The sequence below is a fragment of the Polyergus mexicanus genome, unplaced genomic scaffold, assembly GCF_030449975.1.
Source record: "Polyergus mexicanus isolate NDT 795.1 unplaced genomic scaffold, iyPolMexi1.0 SCAF_12, whole genome shotgun sequence".
In the NCBI taxonomy this organism is placed as follows: Eukaryota; Metazoa; Arthropoda; class Insecta; order Hymenoptera; family Formicidae; genus Polyergus; species Polyergus mexicanus.
The window spans coordinates 584,079-609,511 of NW_027223332.1; the positions used below are offsets into that span (position 1 = coordinate 584,079).

A 25,433-nucleotide genomic window follows, 5' to 3' on the forward strand; every position below is an offset into this window, starting at 1 on the left:
ATAACACATAAGATCTGCTATTAAGGTTGATTTTATACAAACATGAAAGATCGGTTATATTATGTTTGCATATATGGTAGATATAGACGATGTTGAAATGATGCTGGACGTAAATAAATGGATAATATTGATATGTAAGGAATATGTTACACGCGCAGAAGTTTTCGAAAAAAATTGATATGCTTATCATGTATTCGTTCACTTTTTTATAAGTACTCTAATTAACTCTAATAAACTCGCATTACGTAACCGTCCTAAAAAATTGATAACTGCTTGTCATTTTTTATCGTAATCATTTTTTCGAATTACTCAATTTTGCTTCATTTATTCTTATGTAGTCTACCCTTATCGCGAGACTACGATATTAACAGGTTGTTATATTCGCAACTCAGGATAATCCTGTAGAATAACCGGTTTTGCCACGTAATATATCTTCAAGCGACTTTTTCCTGTTAGTCTGCGTAAAAGAAAAAAATATATATTTTTCTATGTCTATGTATAAACTTGACAACTTGGTATTGCAAGATACTAAATCTTACAGTGCATATATATTTGCATGCTATAATGTGTACCAAAAGAGGAGCATCAAAAATGTATGATAATTACTTCTATATGATTATTTATCGAAATCAAACTGAACGGAAAGTATTAAATACTTATTAATACATTTATGAATTTAATCTTCCAGTAGACAACTAGTTTTCTATCTCGTAAAGAGTGAGAGTAATTTCTTCGGTCATTAAAATCTCTCTCTCTCTCTCTCTCTTTCTCTCTCTGCTAATAGATAATGAATCTATGCTTCTATAGAAAAGATATAAGGTTTAAAATTGAATTGTTATTGTAATACATATTAGGCAATATTTGATAAAGAGACACATAAAAAGAATAGTTTGAAATAATATAAAAAATAACAATGATTTAAATAACTATCGATAATATTGTATGACTTGAAAAAGTAGAAGCCAAAATTATTCTAAATTTTATGAATTCAATTTTTGACGTTATAAGAGAATCTCTGCATCAAGTTTCATTTCCTTGTCTCGTTATACCGGGTTTAATTTTTCATTAAAACATGTCGTCTTACGTTTTCTTTTCGTGATTTGATCGCGATCCAAGTCGACGATCGGCGCGATAGATCGACAGTCAGCTTCTTTCGGAGGCAAAGGAGAAAGGGAAGCAGAGCGATTGTCGAATGCAATGACGTTTTCGGATTTATGTTATATATATATATATATATATATATGGTATACCCACGAGATTATTTCGGGTCAGCATGTAACGCGTACGAGTTCCTCAGGGTCATGATCGCAGATCGATTAGGTGCCACGGCAATTTGAGCCGCTCGAACGCGCGCTTCTTCACGATTGGTCATACCATCACGATCATCTACGTCGACAGACTCCCTTCTCTCGACGAGCTCTGGGATTTTCCTGACGGGATACCAACGATCGCTATTTCATGTTCGTTCGCCGGCTTGTCCTTCGCAGTACGCGTTTGACGCTCGAAGCAAACGAATTCTCGATAGACAAGATGCGTATACGTAAGTAAATTCATCAATCGAGAGCAACGTTGGTTAATCCGATTTGCTCTTATCTCGCGATTATTTCTTTCTCGATTTACCATCAATATCGGACGCGAGCAAGTTTGATTGATCTTTTATAAATTAGCAAAATGCGCGAAATACAGATCAGTAATCGGTGTAATTTCGACTTCGTTCGCAGATTTTGAGGCTGCAGATACACGAAAATGACTTTTTCATATATATTTAGACAATATATAAGACAATTTTTATAATTCTATGCATCGAAAATCGAACCAAGTAATATTATACCGAAATTGTGAACATTTAGTATATTGATTTTTAAATTTTTTTAGATCGACAAAGATTTTTTGTAAACGTCTTGTATGAACTGTCAATTTTTGTTATACATATATCATCTATAATAACATCGCATATTAGCATGCTTGGATTTGAAAATGATTAATCCGTATTTTTAGGAAATTATTCATTATTTTATAAGGTATTATATATATATACAATAGCGATGATTCTCTATAGAATTATCAAACATTGTATAAGATCACCGAACTAATTATATTTATCACAACATATATATATTATTTTCAAGCAAATAATTCAATTATTTATTTTAATTATCTATCTAATTTTGTGTGTATGTCTGTGACCATTAACATTCAAGACACATACCACTTTTATTATTGTTTTGATTTTTATGTTCGTACGTATAAGCGTTAAATTTTTAAAATTACAATATAAAAATCAATTTTTTGGTATCGTACTTCGACAGCATACACAGATCTTGATTTAAACATATTTTTAAATATTGTATTTCCAAACATTTTCTCAACTTTTTCGTGTATTTGATTTACTATATGTGTAATAAAAAAATTTTTTTTGATTTATTCTTTCCCCAAGAATCTAAAAAGAATATTTTTAAATGACGTCAAAAATTAAAAATTAAAAATATAACGAAGAAAGGAAAGTGACAAGCCATGAATAATATTTGAGACTGAGAGCGAACATGAATAATGAGAGAAAGTAAGATCTGAAACACAATTGTAGAACTCTGATTTATTTTAATTAGTTTCTCATTTTCTTTCTTTTGCATTAACAAAATCAAATAGACTATCGCATACAATCAATCCTGTAGCCGCGATAGCTCCAACCTGATCTTTGCATAAGTGCGCCGTTATCGATGTTTCGCCAAATTTTCTCTTAATTGACGACGAGGTCTTATCGATACATACGAAATTGTCGAACCGGTGATAATGCGACTCGGCGAGTCGTAATTCCCTCATGATATTAGGTCCAAGGTGATCCGCCGCACCGACGAGCTCTAGATACAATTCTCATTTGTCGTGATTCACTTCGAGTTGCGTAGTATGAACTTTTCTTTCATTATCAGTATTAATTAATATCGCCACGTCAGAATCGATATATTGCGATTATAATATATATATGATCTAATTGTATCATTAAGTATGCAAATTTATGCTCCATATGATTATGTTGTTTTTTCATATGTGTATATGTGGGGAAAGAGGGGAGCTGAAAACGAATAAGGATAGAAATAAGAAAAGTCTTATAAATTTTAGATGGAATAATATTGATCTTTTTATCTTAATTTAATTTATATTGATAATAAATTTATCATCGATTTTTTTATCTTTCTTTCTCTCTCTCTCTCTCTCTTTCTCTTTAGTATTATACAAATAAATAAGATAAAACATCTCTTAAATAGTGAGATAATTATCGAGTTCTTTCAACTCTTGATACTCCCACGTGGATTTTTTTCTGTCGTATCACAATCTTAATGTTTACGATTTGCACTCAACGTTTATATACACAAAAGATAAGGAATCTACTAAAATTTTATTGCTACATTAAAAAATCTTTTATTTTACAAAATACATTTTAAAATAATCATATAACTATCGATTTATATTTCCTCAAATTCACGATATATGAATGACTAGTACGACGTTTATTTTTACTTTATATTAAAATCACAAAATAATCTCTTGTAAAAATTCCTTACACATAACTATTATCGTAAAATAAAATTACGCAACTTATATGTAACTATTGTCATAAAACAAAATTATGTACCGTCAATATCAAAAAAAGAAAAAAAGATTCTAACGAAAAGAAATGTATAAACTTGGGAATTTTTGTTAAGCAAAATGTAATTATATACTGTCATTTTGGGTATACATTTATAACACATTGATTAATCAATTATATCTCGATTATTCCGCCGATGTTTTCACACAAATATTTGTCTTATTAAAAGCAATTAGTTCTCTTCTCATTTTTTTTTTTTTTTTTATATGTGGAAATTATCAATTACTACCGAGAAAGCTGTTGTACACAAAAAGATTGCTGCCGTAAATTTATCTCAACAAATTTTGATGAAAAATGTATTTATGAAATATATTTATATGACAGTAGAGATACTTCTATGTGTTTATAAGATTTGTTCATCTCATACATTATATACAGTCGTCAAGCATGATTAGTCGTGTATATAACGAGATTGTTGCATTAGCGCATTGATGGGTTTTCCCCGATGAGAAAATATCAGTTTAATGACATAGTCATTTTCTCGTGAGAGAGAAAGAAATATTTGTTATTTACATCTCATTAAATATGAGAAAATCTCGTCACGTGTATTTATATCGACTGATTCTTACTTTAAACAATTTTGAGAGTTAATTATCTTGTTATCAAATTGTTTGCGATTTTGCAATTAGATAAAAAAATGTTATTTCCAGATAATGAAATACTTCTAGGACAACGGCTTTCTTAAAACTTTTATTTCTCATGCTAATAATCTTGTCATATTTATGATAAACATAGACATTATAACAAACATTATGATAACTTTATGCAATTTCGTGTTTAATTTACTACTCGTTATCACACAAACAATGTTTTTTCTTAATAATTGAAGATATGGATAAATATCATTAAACAAACAGCACGTAATACCGTGTATGATTTCTTTGCGCGCGCGTTAGCGCATAGCGACAAGCTATATATATTTTATATTCTTTTGAAATTATTGCGCAACGGTACAATTGAGTATACGGAATGTTCCCGGACTCTCTTTCTTTTAATAGGAAACACTGAAGGCCAAAATATACAGAATAGAGCAATTGTTTCTATTATCAGATTATCAGATTGTTGAATTAAAAGCGACTGAGAAGATTAATGACTTGCGGTGAATTTCGGGTTAGAAAATGAATAAATGACGAAATACTGTATCATTAACTAGTTAAATTTGAAACAGTTTGAGATAAAACACATAAAAAAATGATAACTTGTTTAGTCGTGATAATCTAAAAATAAGCGCTATATTTGATGTGAAAAATATGTTTTTCCATGTACTTATCAAAAAAAAATTAAATTCATTATTTACCAAAATAATATCTCTATCCATCCATATTTTAAAACAGACTTTTAATTCTTGTTGAGAACTTCATTAAAGCTTTGGAGAAATGAATTTTTTAATTAACTTTTAAGAAGGTTGAGATAAATAATTAGAAAGAAAAATATTCGGTAATTCTGCACTCTATATATTAAAATTACATCACTAACCCGTGTGTTGACATCGCGGCGTCCAATACCATCTTTATCGTGACCACATTACATAATTGTCAAACTTTTGCCCTCCATTTATTTGATAAGATGAGGTCGCGTATATATCTGCTGTATTAAGCAATATCTTCTATTATCACTTCAATATCATTGCTCTTATTTTTGTTAATTGCGGCCTTTATCACTTTCTGACAAACTTTACTGACCATAATTAATTTTAAATTTTGATGATTTATCAGTGGTAATTATGTCATATATAAAAATTATATAAAAATTGAAATAAAACAGACGATTGAAATAATAATGTCTTAAAAAAAAAAAACGTCTTAAATTATTGCTATATCTTTAACTTATTTCTTCGAGACTTACGCAATTTAATAGTTATATTGTTAAACGCAAACACACAATATGTGATCTGTCGAGAACAGATTTATGTGCAATTAAGGATGACAATAAATAACGATGTTTGGCTTGAGTCATTTACTTTGAATTTTCATATATTCGTGAACTGGATAATCATTATTTATATAATTAGTCATTATACTATATAGTTTGGTTACATATTCTTTTCGTAATATTACAGATTTTAATAATATCTTTATTTTTAATTTTGATAAATTATTTAAAAAAATTCTCAAAGTGGAAATACGGAAAGAAAAAGTAATTATTAATATTTTTATTATTATTAAATTAAATTGTGGCACAGATACAATATTTGTATTATACATAACACAAATCGCATAATCATTTGAAATTATTTATTATCATAATTTTTTGACTCGTGTTTTAATAATACTATGTATGCTATTTAATTAATTTTGAATTATAAACTATTCTCTGTCTCTCTTTCTCTCTCTCTCTCTCTCTCTCTCTCTCTCTCTCTCTCTCTCTCTCTCTCTCTCTCTCTCTCTCTCTCTCTCTGTATTTTCCAAAAGTATAGATTGATGCATGCGTGAAAACATTATAATTCAAATTCCTTACATTTATCTCGGAATTTCTAATAATATCCGTAAAAGAATAATGCCGTAATAATGATCGTAATAATGACGTGAGAGAAGAATTATTTCCATTATTACAGTATTATTCTTGAATATCTACATTGCATAATAATCATAAATATGAATATAATTACTAGTCATTATTTCCGACTTAAATGTAGAAACATGATTTATCATCGGAATTATTTAATGAGAAAAATAGCAAATTATGGCAGAACCATAATCTGGAGAAAATTAATTTATAATATATATTTATGAATAAAAATTATATATAGAGAAGATGTCAATTAATACTTTATGACTTAGAGAGAATATATAGCCTTTATATAAATTTTTTTACAAAAAGAAATCTGTAATTTAATTTAATAATTAGTCTTATTGAATATTTTAATTAAGGTGAGCAGAAATTACTAAATATTTATTTTCTTAAAATCTATAATGTATTGTTTTACTATATATTTAGAAATAATGATACTATATTGTTATCTCTTTTGAATTGTTGTAATGTTTACACAGTAATTTTTAAAAGATTCATATATTACACCTTGAATGTGTACATGAAAGATTCGTGGTAGTACTTTCATGTTTACCTTGAACCACTTGCACGAGACTTTATTTCGGTTTGTATACGACCTTTACATGCATTTAATTTTCGGCAGCGATTCTATAACGTTAAAAGCGACTTTTTGCATTAAATTTGAACAACACGATATATTACTATATTAAAAAGTATATTGAATTGGATGAAAGGAATAATGTGATATTTATTGTTTTCAGGACAATTGTATAAACGCGAAATATTTAAACATATATATATATTTTTTACATTGTTAATATTGTATATAAAAAATTGATATGTTTTGGAGCGCAAAGTTGAATTAATATTATAGTTAAGTAATATACTGAATTTTGAGATACATTTATCATCGAATTCTTTTCTTTTTATTATTGCAGTACAAAAAACTCTTTTGGCACTTTGCCTGTTTGCATCAGCCATGGCAACGCCAACTCCAACTGGAAGCATTGAAGCCCTTCAAGCTGTTTCTCAGGGCGCCCAATTATTCTCTTCCAAATTCATCAAGGTATATAATAGAATTTAATTAATAGAATTAAATATTCTTAATGGAATTAGTTATTCTATTAAAAATTTCTATTTAGAGTTATTATTATAAAATTAATTAATTATTAAATATTTATAATAAAATTAAATATTCTTAAAGAGAAAAAAAACTTTATTAGACTTTATTGTGATATAATACAATTTTTTTTGAGTGTCATTTATAAATTTGATAGTATCAACAAAATAATTGTTAGAAAGCAGGTTTCACAATTCATATTTACAATATATAAATTTATATTAATTTTAATACGGCACAATTAATGTTAAATGGTCAATAATTTGGTAATGAAGTAATCGGTACAAACGCATCGTCAAATTAATTTTATATTGTTAGGATGAAATTCTAATTTCTTAATGTTCAAAGCGCATAATTTTTTTCTGTTAGACTGTTGCAAAAGAACGGCAGGACAATCTGATATCTTCTCCTTTGAGTGCCAATATCGCTTTAAGCATGGCAGCTAACGGCGCTGCCGGAACTACTGAGACACAATTTAGGGATGTTCTTCATCTTCCGTCGAAGACGCAGACCCTGAACGGCTTTCAGAATCTCATCGATATTCTGAACGTAATTATCCATACATTATACATAGTATATTGTACAAGAATATATGTTCATAAAACTTGATAATTTTATAAAACATAAATCCTCTATGTTCAAGAATCAGAAAACATTACGAAAAATATAATATTTATAAAATATAAACGTGATCAGATTACATTATAGAATATAATTATCCATTGAATTAGTTTTAAAGTCATTTTTCGCAATATATGCTTTGACATTTAATTTTCGAATGATTAAGACGGTGCGAATATTTTCTTTGCAGAATGTTGAAAATGTTACTTTGAAGCTCGCTAACAAGCTGTTTATCGGCAAAGATTTCCCAGTGAAATCGCAATACAAACAAGATCTCCAGACGTACTACCATTCTGACATCGACTCGGTAGATTTTAGTCAAAGCGCGAAGGCTGCGGATACCATCAATACTTGGGCCAAGGAAAAAACCAACAACCACATCGACAGCATCGTGCAAGCTGGTAAAGAACAATTCATGTTTCGTGTCTATTTATACAATTATAATGGCGATCGAAAAAATTCAGTTTTTTTTATTTTATATTTTTGCACAAATAATTTAAAATATAAAAAATAGAATAACAAAAAATAGTAAAAAAATTAGTAATTCGCCAAAGTAATGTATACTTAAACTATTTAGATTTAGATAATATATATTATATAAGAGAGATAATATATTACAATACTTATTGAAATAACATACAATATAAAAGATCGATCAAGTTCTTTAAAATTATGTAATTTATTGAATCGATAGTGAATATTGTACATGGCTTTGATTATAGATGATTTGGATCCCTCTCTCGCATTGGTACTCGCGAATGCCGTGTACTTCAAGGGCAACTGGGCTCATCAATTCGACCCAAAAGCCACCACCAACCGCCCGTTTCACATTAACGCCAATAACGTAAAACAGGTTCCTACTATGTACAGGAAGGGCAACTATAAATACGTTGAGTTGCCGGAACATGAGGCTAAATGCATCGAGTTACCATACGCGGTAATATTGTTTTCCTAAATTTTGAAATTTCCTAAATATTAAAAAACGAGATTCTTTTTTCAGATGTTTGAAATATGTTAAATTTTGCTGTGTTTCTCCGAAAATCTTCATTTCATAGCGTCTTCACGGGAAGCTTCATGAATTTATTCTTATTGTTGCAGAACAAAGAGATCAGCATGGTGATTGTCCTGCCCGATAAAATCGATGGTCTCACTGCTTTGATCAATAATTTCGAGGCAGTTTCTCTTGATTGTAATGTCCGTCTTGCCCAAACGTACGAGCGTGAAGTCCGGGTGTATCTGCCCAAATTCAAGACCGAATCCAAGCTAGATCTTGGAAATACATTATCTACAAAGGTACATTGTAACGTTTTACGGATGATCCGATTAATCCGATTCACAGATATCTTATATGCAATTATCACTTACTTATTATAGTTGGGTCTTTCCGAGCCATTCAGTAATACCGCCAACTTCAATGGCATTTCGGACGTAGCTCTAAAAATCGACAAAGTCGTGCAAAAAGCTTTCATTGAAGTTAACGAGGAGGGCAGCGAGGCAGCCGCCGTCACTGGTAAGTACACCTTGTTTTATTTCTTGCACATTCTTGTTTGTTAAAATCGAGCGAAATACTATCTCTCGAATATTTCAATATAGGTAAACCTAGTTATGAAAATAATTTAATTCACAACTTAAATAATTTTCTTTAAACAAATATTTTTATGATTTTTTATCGAATTTTATTATCTCTTATTTTTATTTCATTTTTTATCAATTTATTATTTCATAATATTTTTGTTATTATAAAATATTATTACTTATAATATCAACAAAACTATAAAATATATAATTTAATAATGTGATTTATAATGGAAACAGATCAAGGAGAAAAATAATAGCAAATACGATAAAAAATAATAATCTCATATTAAGAGCAAGATAGTATTTCGCCAATTTTTATTTTTGGAATACATCAAAACTCTTTTTCGCTTCTGGGAAACTCTGAGAAATTGTTTTAAAGGCGATTCGTTATACCTGTGCATGCGCTGACGTTGTTAATATTACAAAATTCCAAATCTTTTGTTCTCGGAGTTTCTGTAGCACGGATGTACGTAACTTTGTACGCTGCCGTTATTTTAAGCTGACATGAATGTGATAGCTAAATATTGCTCTTATATCGACATACTTACTTTTTATACTTGCTTGTATTTGCTTTTTATGTCGACGTATTATATTTGTTAATCGGCACTATTCTTTTCATTATTCTTTTTTTTTCTTTTTTTGTGCATTTCTCAATGTCTTAATTGTCTTTTGCGGGCATATTATTGCACTGTAAACACGCATTTTACCACACTGCATCGCATTTTGTTTGATCGTGCACCTTTTACTCACATGCATTTATTGCTCGTATTATTATTTGCATCAGACAATGACAATTATATAACACTATAACCGCATTGATATTTATGTAATTTATTGTTTTTGGATTATAATGATCTTATAAATTGAAATTTTATAATAATTGCGTAACGTTTCGGTGTTGCGACTAGCGATACTCGAAAAATCTTCGTATTTAATTTACATTTTTCATGTAATTAACATGAAAACCTGACGGTGAGTACAGAAACATAGCCTGTGTTCGTATTGCGAATAGCTTTCTCCTACAAAAATTATATAAACGATTGAAAATCGAGTGATACAAATTCAAAATTTGAAGAATTTTAAATACAATATATCGCATTTAAGTTAAGGCTTTACAAACTTTTCCGATTTCTGAAGAAAATTCCGCGAGTGATGCTGAGACAATAGAAACTCAGAATTTCTGGACATGAAATTACGTTTAAAGTGGATCTTACAGATTTGATATCCATCTCAACGTCTATAAATCATCTTTGTCAGAATTAAAATTAATGTTAAAGTTATGCGGTTCACAATCACGACGATAACGATATAACCGTATGGTAACTGCTGTATTCGTAATATTAAATGAATACAAAATCTTGTTGCAGTGAGTAGTATTAAGCCATTTAATCATATTAATCAAGTTTAACTGCAATAGTATCTCAGACTAATGAATTCCACTGAGGAAAAAGAGAGAGGAAGGGATAACGAAATTTTGAGAGAAAATCTTTCAAGCCAGTCATAATTATTATACTTTATCGTGAGAAGTAACTGAAAACTCCTGTTACTATCGTCACTCTTCGCTACGTAATTTTACTGTGCAATTTTATTACGGCGAAGCAGACCTTTCTTGATTTCATGACGGATTCGGATACAATTCGGAGAGAGAGAGAGAGAGAGAGAGAGAGAGAGATTCGCCTTCTTATACAAAATATTATTTTTAATTCGATTACGCAAGTAAAAAATTGGCATAAATAAACGCAGGACTAAGGAATTTATACGATAAATAATAGCAATCTCGATTAGAAAATTAAACACATACAAGTAATATTTTTCCGAAAATATATGAGGTATATATAGAAGATAAAAGAGGCGAGCAATTTCACTTTTTTGGAAAGATTAATTGATCAAAATTAATTGATTCAACAGGATGAGTGGTTATCACGATATACCAAGCTCTTCTTTCTTTTTCCTGCATTCTCGGATCTAATTAGTTGCGCTCCAGATTAAACTTCCTCGCATTAGTAGTATCTCATTTGAGCGTTTCATATATATACATATATCTGTATCCTGGGCGTATAAAGGGGCACTCGAGTTCGCTCATTAAAACAAATAATTGATGCAAGGAATCATCTTCTGACAGGTGCCTCTGTCAGACCACTTTCCATTGTCTGGAAACCGTTGGAGCCTATTACACTTGAAGTCGATCATCCTTTCCTGGCGATCGTTAAATACAACGGCCTAGCGTTATTTATAACGAAGATTCTGTGGTAGTGATGATGCACATTTATATCTTTGCATGCATTAAAACAATAATCAGATAAAAATAGTAATCGATATCCTTTTTATATATATTATCGTTATATAAACGTGACGAAGACGCGAATATTCGAGGATCTTTTGTTTTTAATATATCCATATATCTTTTTATTATCCATATCGATACAATTCACTCAACAACTCTATCAGAAACTCTTTGATTAGTACATGAACTATAAGGTTATAATTTACGATCAATAAAGTATATATATCTCGAATAATATGATATATACGATACATAAACAAGATTTAAGATTGATATTATATTTATATGTAAATTACATTTTTTTCTTAAATTCTTTTAATCATTTAAACCCTCTTCAAGATTGACTACGTACAAATTTGCAATTTTGACAATTTGTTTAAGAATAAGTATAATTGATAGTAAAAAAAAATATTCTCAAGGAATTTTATTCAATAATACAAAACAGTATGAAATATTAACAGTATCTTTTTGACAATTTTACAAAAATGAAAATCACAATGCATATTTTTTTATCATTTATTCAAACGTTTACTTTCGCTTTATAGATATTCTTTTAGATTTAATGAATTTGAAAATTTTTTTCTCGTAATCGATTTTCTTTGCGTTTGCTGATTATTTTTAGCTGATTTTTTTTCAGTCCTATTTGCCAAATTTTACATATAACGTGTCCATTATGAGGATTTAAAGTGCATTTAAATCGGTTCAAAAGACACTATTTTTTATCAATTTAAATTTTCACACATTCTTCTCTATAAGATTTTTCATTTCCGTTAGAAATAGAAGATAATAAATAGCATATATTTATTTTATTCTTTCCCATAGAATTTTTCTTTTCGTTGGGAATAGAAAATAATAAATGGCGTAATAGAGTTACTTTAATATCAATAATATTTTTTGTTAGTTTTCTAAATTATTAATATCACGTGAATTAATATCAATATCATATAATATAATGTTTCCAATAATGTAAAAAATCCTGTTATATGTATTGTAACAGGCGTAGTTACATATATAATACGTAGAATATATTAAGTATTATAGTACGCAAATATGTAATTATATTAAAATTATAAGATCTTTTTCGAGAATATGATAAATGAAAATTCCAAGCACACTTTCTCTCCGGTGTCTTGAACCCATTTAAAAATACTTGGACACGCTTCCTGGTTGCTTCTTCAAATTTGATCGTAAAAGATTATATAGCGGGATTTGACGTTTCTCCGATAGGCATCAGCAGCCGAAGATTTCTACCTGATTTCGTGACCTTCGAAGCGAACAGGCCGTTCTCGTTTGTAGTGCGAGCGTCAAATTTCGAGCTACTCCGAGGCAACGTGCATGATCCGACAAATTAATGAAACATGCAAACATCATTAAAATGTGGTATAGCGGCTAAACAACCTGTAAGACTTGCCTATTAATCTGCTTTTTTTTTCTCTCTCTCTCTCTCTCTTTCACTTTTCGTTCTTTTTTTTTTTTTTTTTTTTTTCTTCTTTTCTTTAGCGATCGCTACTCAGTGTAACTCTTTCACACTTTTCAAGTAATCGATTATCTCGCAAGCTCTTTGTGACATGATTATCACTCTATTTTTGGGAGATTTATCTACCAAATGACAGAATTTTTACATGAAAATTTGGAAAAATTCGACGCAAACGCTATTAACAGTAACAATCGGTAGTAACCCGCGAGAAGAATGTCGACAAAGAAGAGAATCAAATTCGCAATAGAATAAAATGCAAAGCATACATTCGTGCACTAGTTATATTGAGAAAGAGCATCGTTGATGCGACATCTGATTATTGATATTAAGTATAATTAATAGTTCGCAGCTATTCTAATCGTGCTACTTACAATTAGAGAAACACAGTAGATTTGCCGCCTCGTCTTTTGATGCGCATTTCTCTTCTATCGCATAATTATTCCTAATTTTATATATACTATGAATTCTTTTGAATTCAATAAAGCTATTATTATTAGCAATAGATTATGATGAAGGATGAAAAACGGCATGACAAAGCGTACATTTATGTTCCGCACAAGCGAAAAAGATTCGATGAAAGAATTCCTCAGACGAGTATATCAAAGCTGATGATTATATTATGTTTGCAGTTATACAAGTCATGCTAGTTAGCCTGCTAGTAAAACCAGAACCATCAGTTTTTGACGTAAATCGGCCGTTCCACTATTACATTAAATATAACTCGCCAAATGTGGCTTTATTCGAAGGTCACATAATCGAGCCAAAAGTCTAAATGAGCAAAGTAGGCTATCGCAGTTTATTTTCATCTAGAATGCGTAAACTAATTGCTTAACTTGATTTTGCTTTTATACTCACATACATATGCACCTACATACAGATAACATATAAGATTATACGCAAATATAATATGTGCCTGCAACGAGAAGAAGAAATTATTTAGATTATTAATGGCAAGATGCTTCTTACAATAATAAAAGATTTATCTTCTATAATCTCGACTTTTAACATACATTTTTTTCAATATAACATAAAAATATTATTTATAATCGCTTTTGTCGAGTGTGTGTTAATTTTGATGATTTAAATATATAATTAATATCCAACATATATTTTTTTTCTAGAAATCGAACTTATAAGGAAGTCCAGGCCATTATGGTTTATTTTCGATGTCAATAGACCTTTCTACTATATCATTAAGCACAGTATTGTTTCACTCTTCAATGGGCATGTTGCGAATTCAATAACCGATTAAAGAAAGCTTTTTCCTTTTGTTTTTATACTATCTTAGCGATGATAGCGAATGAATTATCATCTATATGTATTTTTTTCTGTGCTTGATTTAAATAACTATTTTATTAATTAAGTATTGAGAGTATATATATATATATATATATATATATATATATATATATATATATGCGCTATAAATATTAATCAATTACCTCTTTTTCTTTGATTAAATAATATTAAATATAAGATTAAGTATACATATTATTTTCTTGTCTTATTAAAAGCATACTTCGCCTCACACTTTGCCTCTCAGGAGGAAAAGATTTGAGAAAATAATCCTGCAGAAGATATAATTATTAAAAGACTTACAGAAATATTATTATTACTTTCTCCAAATTTCTATTTTCTACGATTTCGATAAGATTTCTATGTTAGCAAAATAATAGAATCGATAAAATTTCTATTTCAGCGATATCTTCAGCATGACGTGATAAAATAGACGATACACATATAATCTTCGTACCTCTATCCTCAAATTTTTTATTGTTTGATCGTAAAAATCCTACGATGCGAAAAGACTTTTGGCATCGTCTGTGTTCTTGTGTTCAACAAAATCGCTTTGATCGCGACGATACGCATGACAGAACATCTGTAGGCCGACCTAGTAGTTCCCATTTGTGGTCTTGATTTTTTTTCTAGATGTAATATTCATTCCGGGATTTCCGGCTCCTCCACGCGTACCATTAATTTTCAACGCGGACAGACCCTTCTACTACGCCATTAAGTACAACATAGTATCTCTCTTCGTCGGATTCGTCGTTGAACCTTCAGCGAGTCCATGATATTCTTCCAGATTGCGTGTTGATGTTGCAAGGTTACAGGATAATTAAATACGATATCGTTCGATGCAACTGTCTTAAATCATTTGTTTGAATCAATTCAATTCAAACGAATTAATAATCTTCCTGGAAAAGAGATAAAATAAATATTTACGTGAAATTAATGAAAAATATTTTGTCAGCTTCGTGTAATAAATAAATCATTACGTTGAAATAACAGAAATAAATAATAATTCTTTTTCATCAATTTTTCTTAATATTTGCTTTCACTTTTTAATTTGTTTTAATCTTTTCTCAATGTGTGTGTATGTCTTCATTACACAGATATCATTGAATCATCCATTTTCTATCTTTAATAAAACATTAAGGTCATAAGAGCTCGCATCTTATAATTCTTCATTCAATCACATTCGTAATGTTTCTTCTCGTATCATCCACATAGACAGTTTAAATCTTTGCTTTTTTTAGCAAATGTGTTTTTTACAACTTGCTTTGATTTTTTTTTTTTTTTTTTATCTATCTTTCTTCGTATTACAAAGGTATCACTATAATTCTGGGAAATCCAAATTTGATCTGTGTAATACGAAGGATGAAACAGAATCATTGGACACTTTTCGATAGCTAATCATTGAAACAATTGTCATTTATAGCATATATATGCTATCTTCTGATTAATGATAATTATCGGACTGCAAGATATAGTAGCTCTGGGGGCATCCCGTAATTAATATCTACATAGAATGTAGACACAATGTAATTATCTTTTTTAATTGAAGGGGCAAGGGGGGGGGGGATATCGCAAAAGGATCGGTGACTCCTGTGATAATTTCAAATCTAGTATTATCGCTAGTTAATGCACATTAGGTGTAGGCTAGACATTGCGTTTCGTCTCATATTGTAGTTTAGTAAGATGCATGCTGATATTTTTGTTGTGTCGTCCTTCTACATCACAGAGGCAAATAAGGAATAACCATACTGGTCCTTATCTCGTCGCGATTACCGCGCGATCAATCCGATGATCTGTTTCCAGGAGTGCAGATCGAACTACGCTGTCTGGTGATAACGACCACCGTGACAATTGATCGTCCCTTCCTTTATAGTATTATCAGGGTTCATCGGGAGACCGGAAACAGCGACTTTGTGCCGCTATTCATCGGAACAGTTACCGTACCGACTTATTAGCGATCACAATATAAATCGTACGCATGCATAAGTACACTTGGTTTTTGATAGATTGCTTGAATCTAAAAATAATATTCTACGCCACTTATGAATAATTTTGAAAATTCTCGCTGAAAGTAATTAATTATAGTCTGATCAGAGTTGATCTGCGTTTGTTTTTTATCGTTGATGATATATTTATATTGTAATTACTACTTTAACATTTTTCAACTTCTTATTAATATCGGTACAAAAATTCTCGCGCGTCTACTCTTTTATTCGCTACATTTTTTTAAATATATAGAGACATATTTTACATATGTGGATATATATTATAAAGGCTAATTAATCGTTAACAGTTCTATTAATATTTAAATTTGGAATAGAGGCTTGAATTTATTTAACGGTTCTTTTAACAAAATTCAATTTATAAGAGAGAGAATCGTACGTGGGTATAATTTATTAAACGTTTTTTGTGATTCCGATTAAAATTTGTCGCATGACAAATTTTTATGATACTTACATTACGCTTTTGTTGATAAAAATAAAAGCATCGACGACTTTCCAGGTAAATTATTTTAATTACCAAATTTTCAGAGAACAAAAAATATTTTTACACATTTTTTGCAAATCCATTTTGCACACTGAAGAGAGATATTGCGACAAAATGCTTTATACTAGTACAAATAGAAGCAATGTGCAACAAAAACACTTTACGATGACATGTTCGTTTTTCGTGTGAAATTATTCCATAAAAAATAGAGTTTGCAAATATATATGTACATAAATCTTTTTTTTATCTAAAGTTCATACAGATATAGTATCATACATATGTGCGTAACATATACATACATATAGAAACCAAAGAGACAAAGAGAAAAATATTTAATCTCTACTACTTAATCTCTATTATGTTTACCACTTGTACAATTTAGTCACATCTAGTCTGCATATTATCATAACATTATATTAATATATACATAGAAAATATATATTAAGAGAACTTGCCAGGATTATATATTAAATTATAATATATAGAAATAATAGATAACTGAGGGGTGATCCATTTGCAATATATTCTTGATTGTTAGAAATCATAAATAAAAATATTTCAAGTACCAAGTAAATAAAGTAATTCTCTGTTTTTCTCGTGTCATATATAATATTATTACACCGGTATATTATTCGCCAAGATGAATATTATTTATTGCACAAACTTCTAATGTTTATTAAATCTAATTTTAGCTTAACAAACCTTTGATTATTGCCACGTGTTACGCGATCGGTAAAAAGAAGATTGTATCGATTTATTTCAAGTGTAATAGTTGAACCTCCTACTTTGCCACAAGAAATGTAAATCAAGCATTTATAATAGCTTTATAATAGTAATGTCAACGATTAAAACAAAACGCCAAAATTAATAGCGGGTTTGTAATAAAATCAGAATTTGAGTATATATATCGTTTCTTGATATCTATATAATTTACTCGCTTGAAAACTTTCTTAAGAATTCATTGACTTTTTAACAAGCCATACAGCAGTATTATTTTATCTCAGAGAGACGAGATTATCTTTAAATGAGATTATCTTCCTTCGAAGAACGACGATTTCAATGATCGATATAATATCGCAATAAAAAATCCAGAATGCGTTAGACTTTTATTATTTCCTATCTAACGTCTCTGCATTTCAACATTTCTCTTTTATTTATTTTCTCTATTGATCTTCCTATCTTGCTACATTCGGATTCTATTTTTTTTTCTGCTAATGATAAAATAATAACTTCTTACGCATCTATGCATCACATTTACATGTCATATATATCGTTCTGGTGATGAGTTGACAAATGAACGGAGTTTTATATGCGCTTTTATTATATTCAATTATATGTTTCAGCGATCGTCATGGATAAAATCTCGATATTATCAATTTCACCGCCGGAGATGCTTTCGATCGATCATCCGTTCGCGTATCTTATTGTCAAGATAGACAGAAATTCTAAAAATCTCAACGTCATTACGTTATTTAACGGGCTCATTCATAATCCGTAAATCAGTTATTCAGTTTATCATCAATCGTCATTCCGTTCTAAGCTTAGATATCATTATAAAATTTTGCATACATCTAACGTAAACTATTAAACCAATATCTGAAAAAATATATACTGGATTATATACATCATACTTTCTATTATTTATCCCGCTATAGAAAATAACAGAATTCGTTATGGTGATTAGCAGAATTAACTAGTAACACTAATTATCAAGTTCTCTTATCACTGAGTGAATGTCTTGGAACATCCGTATTCATTGATCTCACGCGCAATCGACGATTAATAACTGTTGACATATCAGCGTACAAAGGACAATAATTATAATAAAATTATGAAGTAAATTGATTTCATCTTCAATGAATATAAAGAATTGTATTTCCCATTGCAACATTACTCGTGTCTGTTTCGACACTCGTCGCTGTATGAGAAACTGCATGATGAATCACATGTTATTATTGCGTAATCAATATGTTTCAGTAATACTGTTAGTCGAGTCTGCAGTAATTTATCAGATCGACACTATCGTTTCGATCGATCGACCATTTTATTATGCCATCGTCAAGTCCGCCAATACACACGTACAAACAGAGCCGCGTGATATCGTAACGCTGTTCTCTGGATATGTAATCGAACCTGATTATTAATTAATACCCAATAAATCCACATACGTGTATGTATAAACATTAATACAATTCCACAATATATAAAACACAATAATCTGATATAAAATAACGTAATATAGAGACCTCTATTTCATTTTTTCCAACTTTTTCAATGTTCAACACATTAGTATTTATCATAATACTTGTAATTATTTTGGCTATGATATTGTTATCATCAGAATAATTTTGCGATATTGATGATAATTTATCATAGTTATCTTAATATTAATCATAGTCATCTTAATATTTTTGCCCCCCGTATTTTACAGTTGTTTTCTTCAATGTTAATGGCATAAAATTAAAGTTCGCAGTAACTATGGTCAAAATGATAATTGATCCTGACAGGCAAATGTAATCTTTCGTAACTACAGTATTCTTAGATCTACAGATCAAAATATGAAATCGTTATAATTGCATTTGTGTATATTGCATGCTATCAATGTTTTGTATGTGTGTGTGTGTGTGTATATGGTTATGAAGTTGCAATTATACTCTTGTTCTTTTCTTTCACCTCTTTAGTGAATTAAATTTTTTAACGGCATATGTTTTTATAGCGAAACACAAAATAGCTAACAACTGATGTTTATCATCTTTGTTTCCTTTTTCTCGATATATAACATATCTGTTTTGTGTTCATCATTCATTTATATTTTAATTATATTAAGAAGAAACTGGATATAAATCAGTTACGTCGAAAGTTAATAAATCTAATACATTTTGAGATTCTCATAAATTTGACATTGCACAAGGCAAACTTATCTATATTATCTTATATCGAACTAATTTTTTGATAGCGATTGTATCATGAAATTTTATAGAAACTGTACACAAAAATTTATGAAAAGGAAAATTTTTATTCTACATGGCAAATCTTTACTTTAGCTTACAAAAGGAATTAATAATTTTATATTTTAAAAAGCTAAAAGTGCTTTTTGTGCAATATCAAATTCACGAATTTCAAAATGTATTAGATTTATTAACTTTTGACGTGGCTGATTCGTCCAGTTCCTCCTTAAAATAATCGCATAAATAATGACAACGATATTTGATATGAAAAAGAAGAAAATTAGTCAGATTCTCGCTTCCACCAATGAAATTTTTTTCAGGAATTGCCGCGGTAGCCTTATCTTTGGACTACAGCGTAGAAATCCCTATTGATCGTCCGTTTTATTATTCAATCGTAAAACTCAATCAAATGCAAGAGTCTGGAAGCCAACGCGTCGTGCTATTTTCCGGAATTATTGCTAAGCCTAAAATTTAATAATCCTAAAATATCATATATCGTGCCGATTATGACCTCTGCATTAGGATTATAGCAATCATTGATATCTGGTCAGTCACTATACGCACATTATTATACGTAATTATTTTATATCTTTATACATATACATTTAAAATATTGTGTATATATTTTATATATTATTATTATCACTCTAATTTTTTCGTTTGATAAAAACACACAACACTCTTATGATTAACTTTTCACTAAGCCTAATAACTTTTTTGAGAGAAAACCTAACGATATCTTGTAAATCTTTTATATCCAAAACAAACAAAAAAACACTTGGATATTATAATACGTTTTCTATAAAACATAACAAAGGATATTCAAATAGTCTCCGAAAACTTGTACGCTGATTATATATGATTAGAAAAAATATGTGGTATACATTAATGTTTTTACACATAAAAGCAAATGATAGTATATTTGAAATTGTGTTAATTAAAATAGTTTATAATTTAAATCGTATTAATAAAATATTTTGTAGAATATTTACTTTGCCACATTTCGTATTAAAATTAATCGCTGATGAATCCATTAAATATTATATTCTGTGCTATATTTTCTACATTTGTGCTACGTATCAGTTACTTTTTCTCTTTATGTTTAAATTTTTATTCAATTACGATTTTTAAAATTTCTTTCACATTTCTACATTTTTTCAAAGATTCTCTTTCCTCTTTCCCTTGTCTATTTTTCTTGGGAAGATACGTGTCTTTGTGTTTGATTTAATTTATTTCGCAAGTATGTATTTTTTTATCATTTATTATATTTTACTCTCTTATGTATAGTAAACAAAAATCAATAAGAATTGATTTTTGTCATATATGGTTGCTATGTGAATCCTAATGTGTTCCAGGAATGAACTTGGTCTTCAAAACTATCCAAGAAGAAGGAATATTCATAGTTGATCGTCCATTTTTCTATAGTATTATCAAATCAGTCAAATCTAAAACAACTTCTAGTTTCTTGTCACTATTTAAAGGATATATCGTATATCCTAAATCTAAATAGTAAATAATAATAATGACATCTATATCTTTTCAGAATACTTCTATTGATATTTAGGTAATGCTATATTATTATTAAGCTGTGCTGTCAATGTACAAATATTGTGTGTTCCATATTTCGATAATCTTCTGATGTCTCAATAATTAAGTCTCATAATTATGTCTCAATAATTAAAATTGCCCAAAAACTTCGAACTTGATTGCATCTTCTGAATGTACAAACTTCTCAATTATTTTTAGTACTTTAACTAAATTAAAAAAAAAATATATATATTTTGCATATAATTGAGTGATTTTTTATGACTGCAATCGTATAAAAATAACAATTTTGATACAAACACTCATCATAAACCTCATCATTAAACAACTATCCATTTTTAATTATTAAAAATATTGAACAATAATAAAATTTAATATTAATAAAATTTACATCACATTGAATCGAAGAAAGATATTTGAAAAATATATATTGCTTCAACAAATCATAAACTTAAGATTTACTAATGTTGGATATAAAAAATAAAAATAAAAAGTAAAAATGTATCGCAAATTGTATAAATCGGTTGTGTTATAAGTGAGATGATGAACGATCATCAGCAAATATTACATTGCATTGTTTAACAATTTGTTTTAGTTTTCTCCAATATACGATCCGAACAGATCCGTCAACTTTTCGTTAGATTGCCCGTTCGCGCGCTATAGCACTGTCAAATATATCTACACGAACATAGAGACAAATTCCTTTAATAAGATTTTAATTTCTCCAAAAAATGCGTATAACTTGATATTTGAGAAAGCAAAATAGATCGATGGGAAATTGATGAGAAATTGAGTCGTTTGTCTCATTGCAAAGTATAACGAATACATAACAGTTCTTTATTTATTTAATTAATTGATGTAGATATATCGCAACACATTTTCATTACAAATATATACGTACAAACGCAATGCCCATATGTTATTCCAATATATAATTTCACGAATTTTCATGAATTCCATATTCAAAGAGAAAAATATAAATAATAATGTGTTTGGTCATTTTTATACTCGAAATGTCCAAAAATATTTTAATATGTAAAAATAACTTTTTTAATTTGAAAGTAATTATATACTTGCTAGCATAGATTTATTTCGGAATTATTTCGGATTTATTTGTGGATGTCACGTCTCCTTTCGAGCGTTTAATCCATCGATATCGATGTATTATAACAATGTTATCCGTGAGATGAAGCAACGCGACATTATGACGCGTTATGGAGTATCTAAGAACAAAAATCGATAAAAAAAATATTTTATGCTATAAGTAAATAATTGTTTCGGATGTAAAAACGGACGAAATTCCACATACTGTCCACACAGGACGCTTGGAATTTAATATGAATCGTCCGTTTTTTTATTACGATATTATCAAATCAATTTTTATAGATATTTATATATCTATAAAAATTGATTAGATAATATATTTCAGAAGTAATATCATAAGTTTGTTCGTTGGACATTTCATCGAACCGATTGTATGATGACACTTTATAAGTTTAATTTGACTAACATATATTTAAGAGAAAAAAAAAGGTGAGAAAGAGATTTAAGAAAAAAAAATTACAAAACTAAAAGAAAGCACATACTCGGTTGTGTATTTGGGTGATCGAAACGATAATAGTAAATAAATGCCTGTTAATGGGACACTATTGCTTTTTTTACGATTATTTAATTGCGTTACACATATGTATATTTGTTAGCAGTAACTTTCTTATAAAAAAGCATGCAAATTGAGCGATGATATATACAAATCGTTGCATAGTTTAAAGAGGAGTAGAAGCGATATTTAAAATTATGGAACGAAAAGATTTTCTTTCAAAGGAGAAAACTCGTTTTGTTATTTTTTAAGTTTGTTTAACAAAACATAATTATTTCTATTACCGGATTTATTGTCGCATTATCTTATATAATCCTCTAGTTTTCTTTTGCGCGATCGAGTCTGTTTACCTCTTAACTGTACAACAACATAATATACAGCATGAAATAGGAATGATATATATCCAGACAAAATTGCATAACCGTATAATGGAAATTTACATCCTGGACAGATTCTTATATCGATTGTTACAACGCATGTAATGGGGACCACTCGAACAACAGAATGTCGGAAAAATAAAGTATAATAAAAATGAAAGCATAATAGTTTAGGGACTGATGATTTGTTTCAGAAGGTGAATTCGTGAAATTCTCCCTTTTACTCAATCATCCAATCCAGGATTTTAATGTCGACCATCCATTCTTCTATGGCATCGTATCGTCAAAACCAAAAGAGGAAGCTTACATACCGTTGATCGCCGGAATCGTCACCCAAGTGACATCCGATAATTAAGAAAGAAAATTATTAAAATTATCAATATAGATGAATTTGTGAATGATCGTGGCAATTGGCGATACAACATTATTGTATTGAGTTGCGAAACAATTACGTCGAATCGTTTATATAATAATCTCGTACGATCGTTCACTTTTTGTAATAATTGGATTCTTAAAATTTATATCTTGACATTTTGTCAAAATCAATAAAGGGTTATTCTAAAAATTGTTGTTTCTAATATATATATATATATATATCTCACATATGTGTATATAATAATTGCATAACGGGATTGCATATAAAATACACATTCATATAAAATACAAAACGTAACATTTTTTTTATATGTATACTCTTCGAGAATTAAAAATATTAATCAAGGATCGCAAATAATTATAATAATAATTTATAACATTCCGATAAATTTTCTTGCGATCTTCATATTAAAATCACTCAGCATTATTTGATTTTATCAAGTTATCACTATATTAATTTTCCGTCGCTTTAGATGTATTCCCTTAAGTATCTGGAATACATTTTCAAAACAGCATAAGCCGCAAGTCTAAAGATGCAATTACAATGATTATCTTAGAGAGAGATTGTACACGATAGATTTTATACAATTAATAATTTGTTTCAGGTATCGTTATCGGCTTCTACTAAGATTTGACATGTTGCAGGTCTCAAAGGAATTACGATCCTGATATATATATGGAAATTACATATACCCTCAGAGAAAAAAAGACAATACATATTTTAAGTATAAAATCATCGATCATCGGTGATCAATCTAACAAGCATCAATCTGTCGATATACACACGAGGCACTTCTCGCGCTTGTCTAGAGTTTATTCGCTTTTATCGTATAACAATATACTGTTTCATTATATTGAGTTCTAATTAATGCGCTATGCTCCTTATATGTTATGCTTGTCACATGTGAAATATGTATAAAAATATTGAGTTAATATTCTCACAAAAAAATATATTTAAAATTATATTAATTATTAAAAGATATATTCATATATATGTATATTAGATATTATCTATATATAGCGTGCTATTTGCGATTGTGTGAGATATCTAATATATAATATTAAATACTAATTGTGTAAGATGAAATAAATATCGACTTCCAAATGTGTAGTTTCATAACGCGATATTTAATAAGATTTCCGATGCTTTATAATGATTATGTTACAGATATTCTGGTAATGGGATACGCTATGGTTTATGAAGAGGAATTCGATATAAACCGTCCATTCATATATAATATAATAAAAACTTCCTCGACAAACAAAGAAACGGGTGTCCGTGAAGTGATATCGCTTTTCGTTGGACATGTTGTTAATCCTGAATATTGAGAGTCTTGTCTCTGAGAAATACTATTGCAACTACCTCAATGAAGTGATAGTAATAGAAAATGAGAAATAATATTATACGTATTTATATATCGTATTAATTTTATATAACATAATTACCAGTAAATTAACAGATGTTTTATGTGCGCAAATAAACATACATTATATTTAATCACAATAGAGAGAAAATGATAATTCAATATATAAAAATATAAAACTAAACACATGAATTATTTCAATGAATAATCACTGCATTTATTTATTAA

General features: G+C 29.0%; 1 protein-coding gene across 14 annotated transcripts; it reads left to right on the forward strand.

The window, feature by feature from the left end:
• Positions 1-1,431: 1,431 nt before the first annotated feature.
• On the forward strand, positions 1,432-25,339 carry LOC138938402 (serine protease inhibitor 3/4). 14 transcript variants are annotated; one of them, XM_070305328.1, is made up of 9 exons: positions 1,432-1,540; positions 7,075-7,202; positions 7,626-7,805; positions 8,068-8,278; positions 8,600-8,814; positions 8,976-9,170; positions 9,252-9,387; positions 13,846-13,997; positions 25,010-25,027. In XM_070305328.1, exons 1-8 carry the CDS (start codon positions 1,459-1,461, stop codon positions 13,986-13,988), a joined length of 1,290 nt encoding a protein of 429 aa, XP_070161429.1. In that variant the 5' UTR covers positions 1,432-1,458; the 3' UTR covers positions 13,989-13,997; positions 25,010-25,027. The 14 variants fall into 14 exon arrangements, with proteins under 14 accessions (XP_070161429.1, XP_070161430.1, XP_070161428.1 ...); XM_070305329.1 differs by lacking the exon at positions 25,010-25,027 and adding an exon at positions 20,268-20,283; XM_070305327.1 differs by lacking the exon at positions 25,010-25,027 and adding an exon at positions 14,338-14,428.
• The last annotated feature ends 94 nt before the right edge of the window (positions 25,340-25,433 follow it).

Bases quoted from the DNA above. Each gene is read 5' to 3' on its own strand.
- LOC138938402 (XM_070305317.1), top strand. From the start codon at position 1,459: ATGTTCGTTCGCCGGCTTGTCCTTCGCAGTACGCGTTTGACGCTCGAA. The intron at 8,279-8,599 runs GTAAAGAACAAT...CTTTGATTATAG, and splicing joins CGACAGCATCGTGCAAGCTG to ATGATTTGGATCCCTCTCTC. The intron at 8,815-8,975 runs GTAATATTGTTT...TTATTGTTGCAG, and splicing joins GCATCGAGTTACCATACGCG to AACAAAGAGATCAGCATGGT.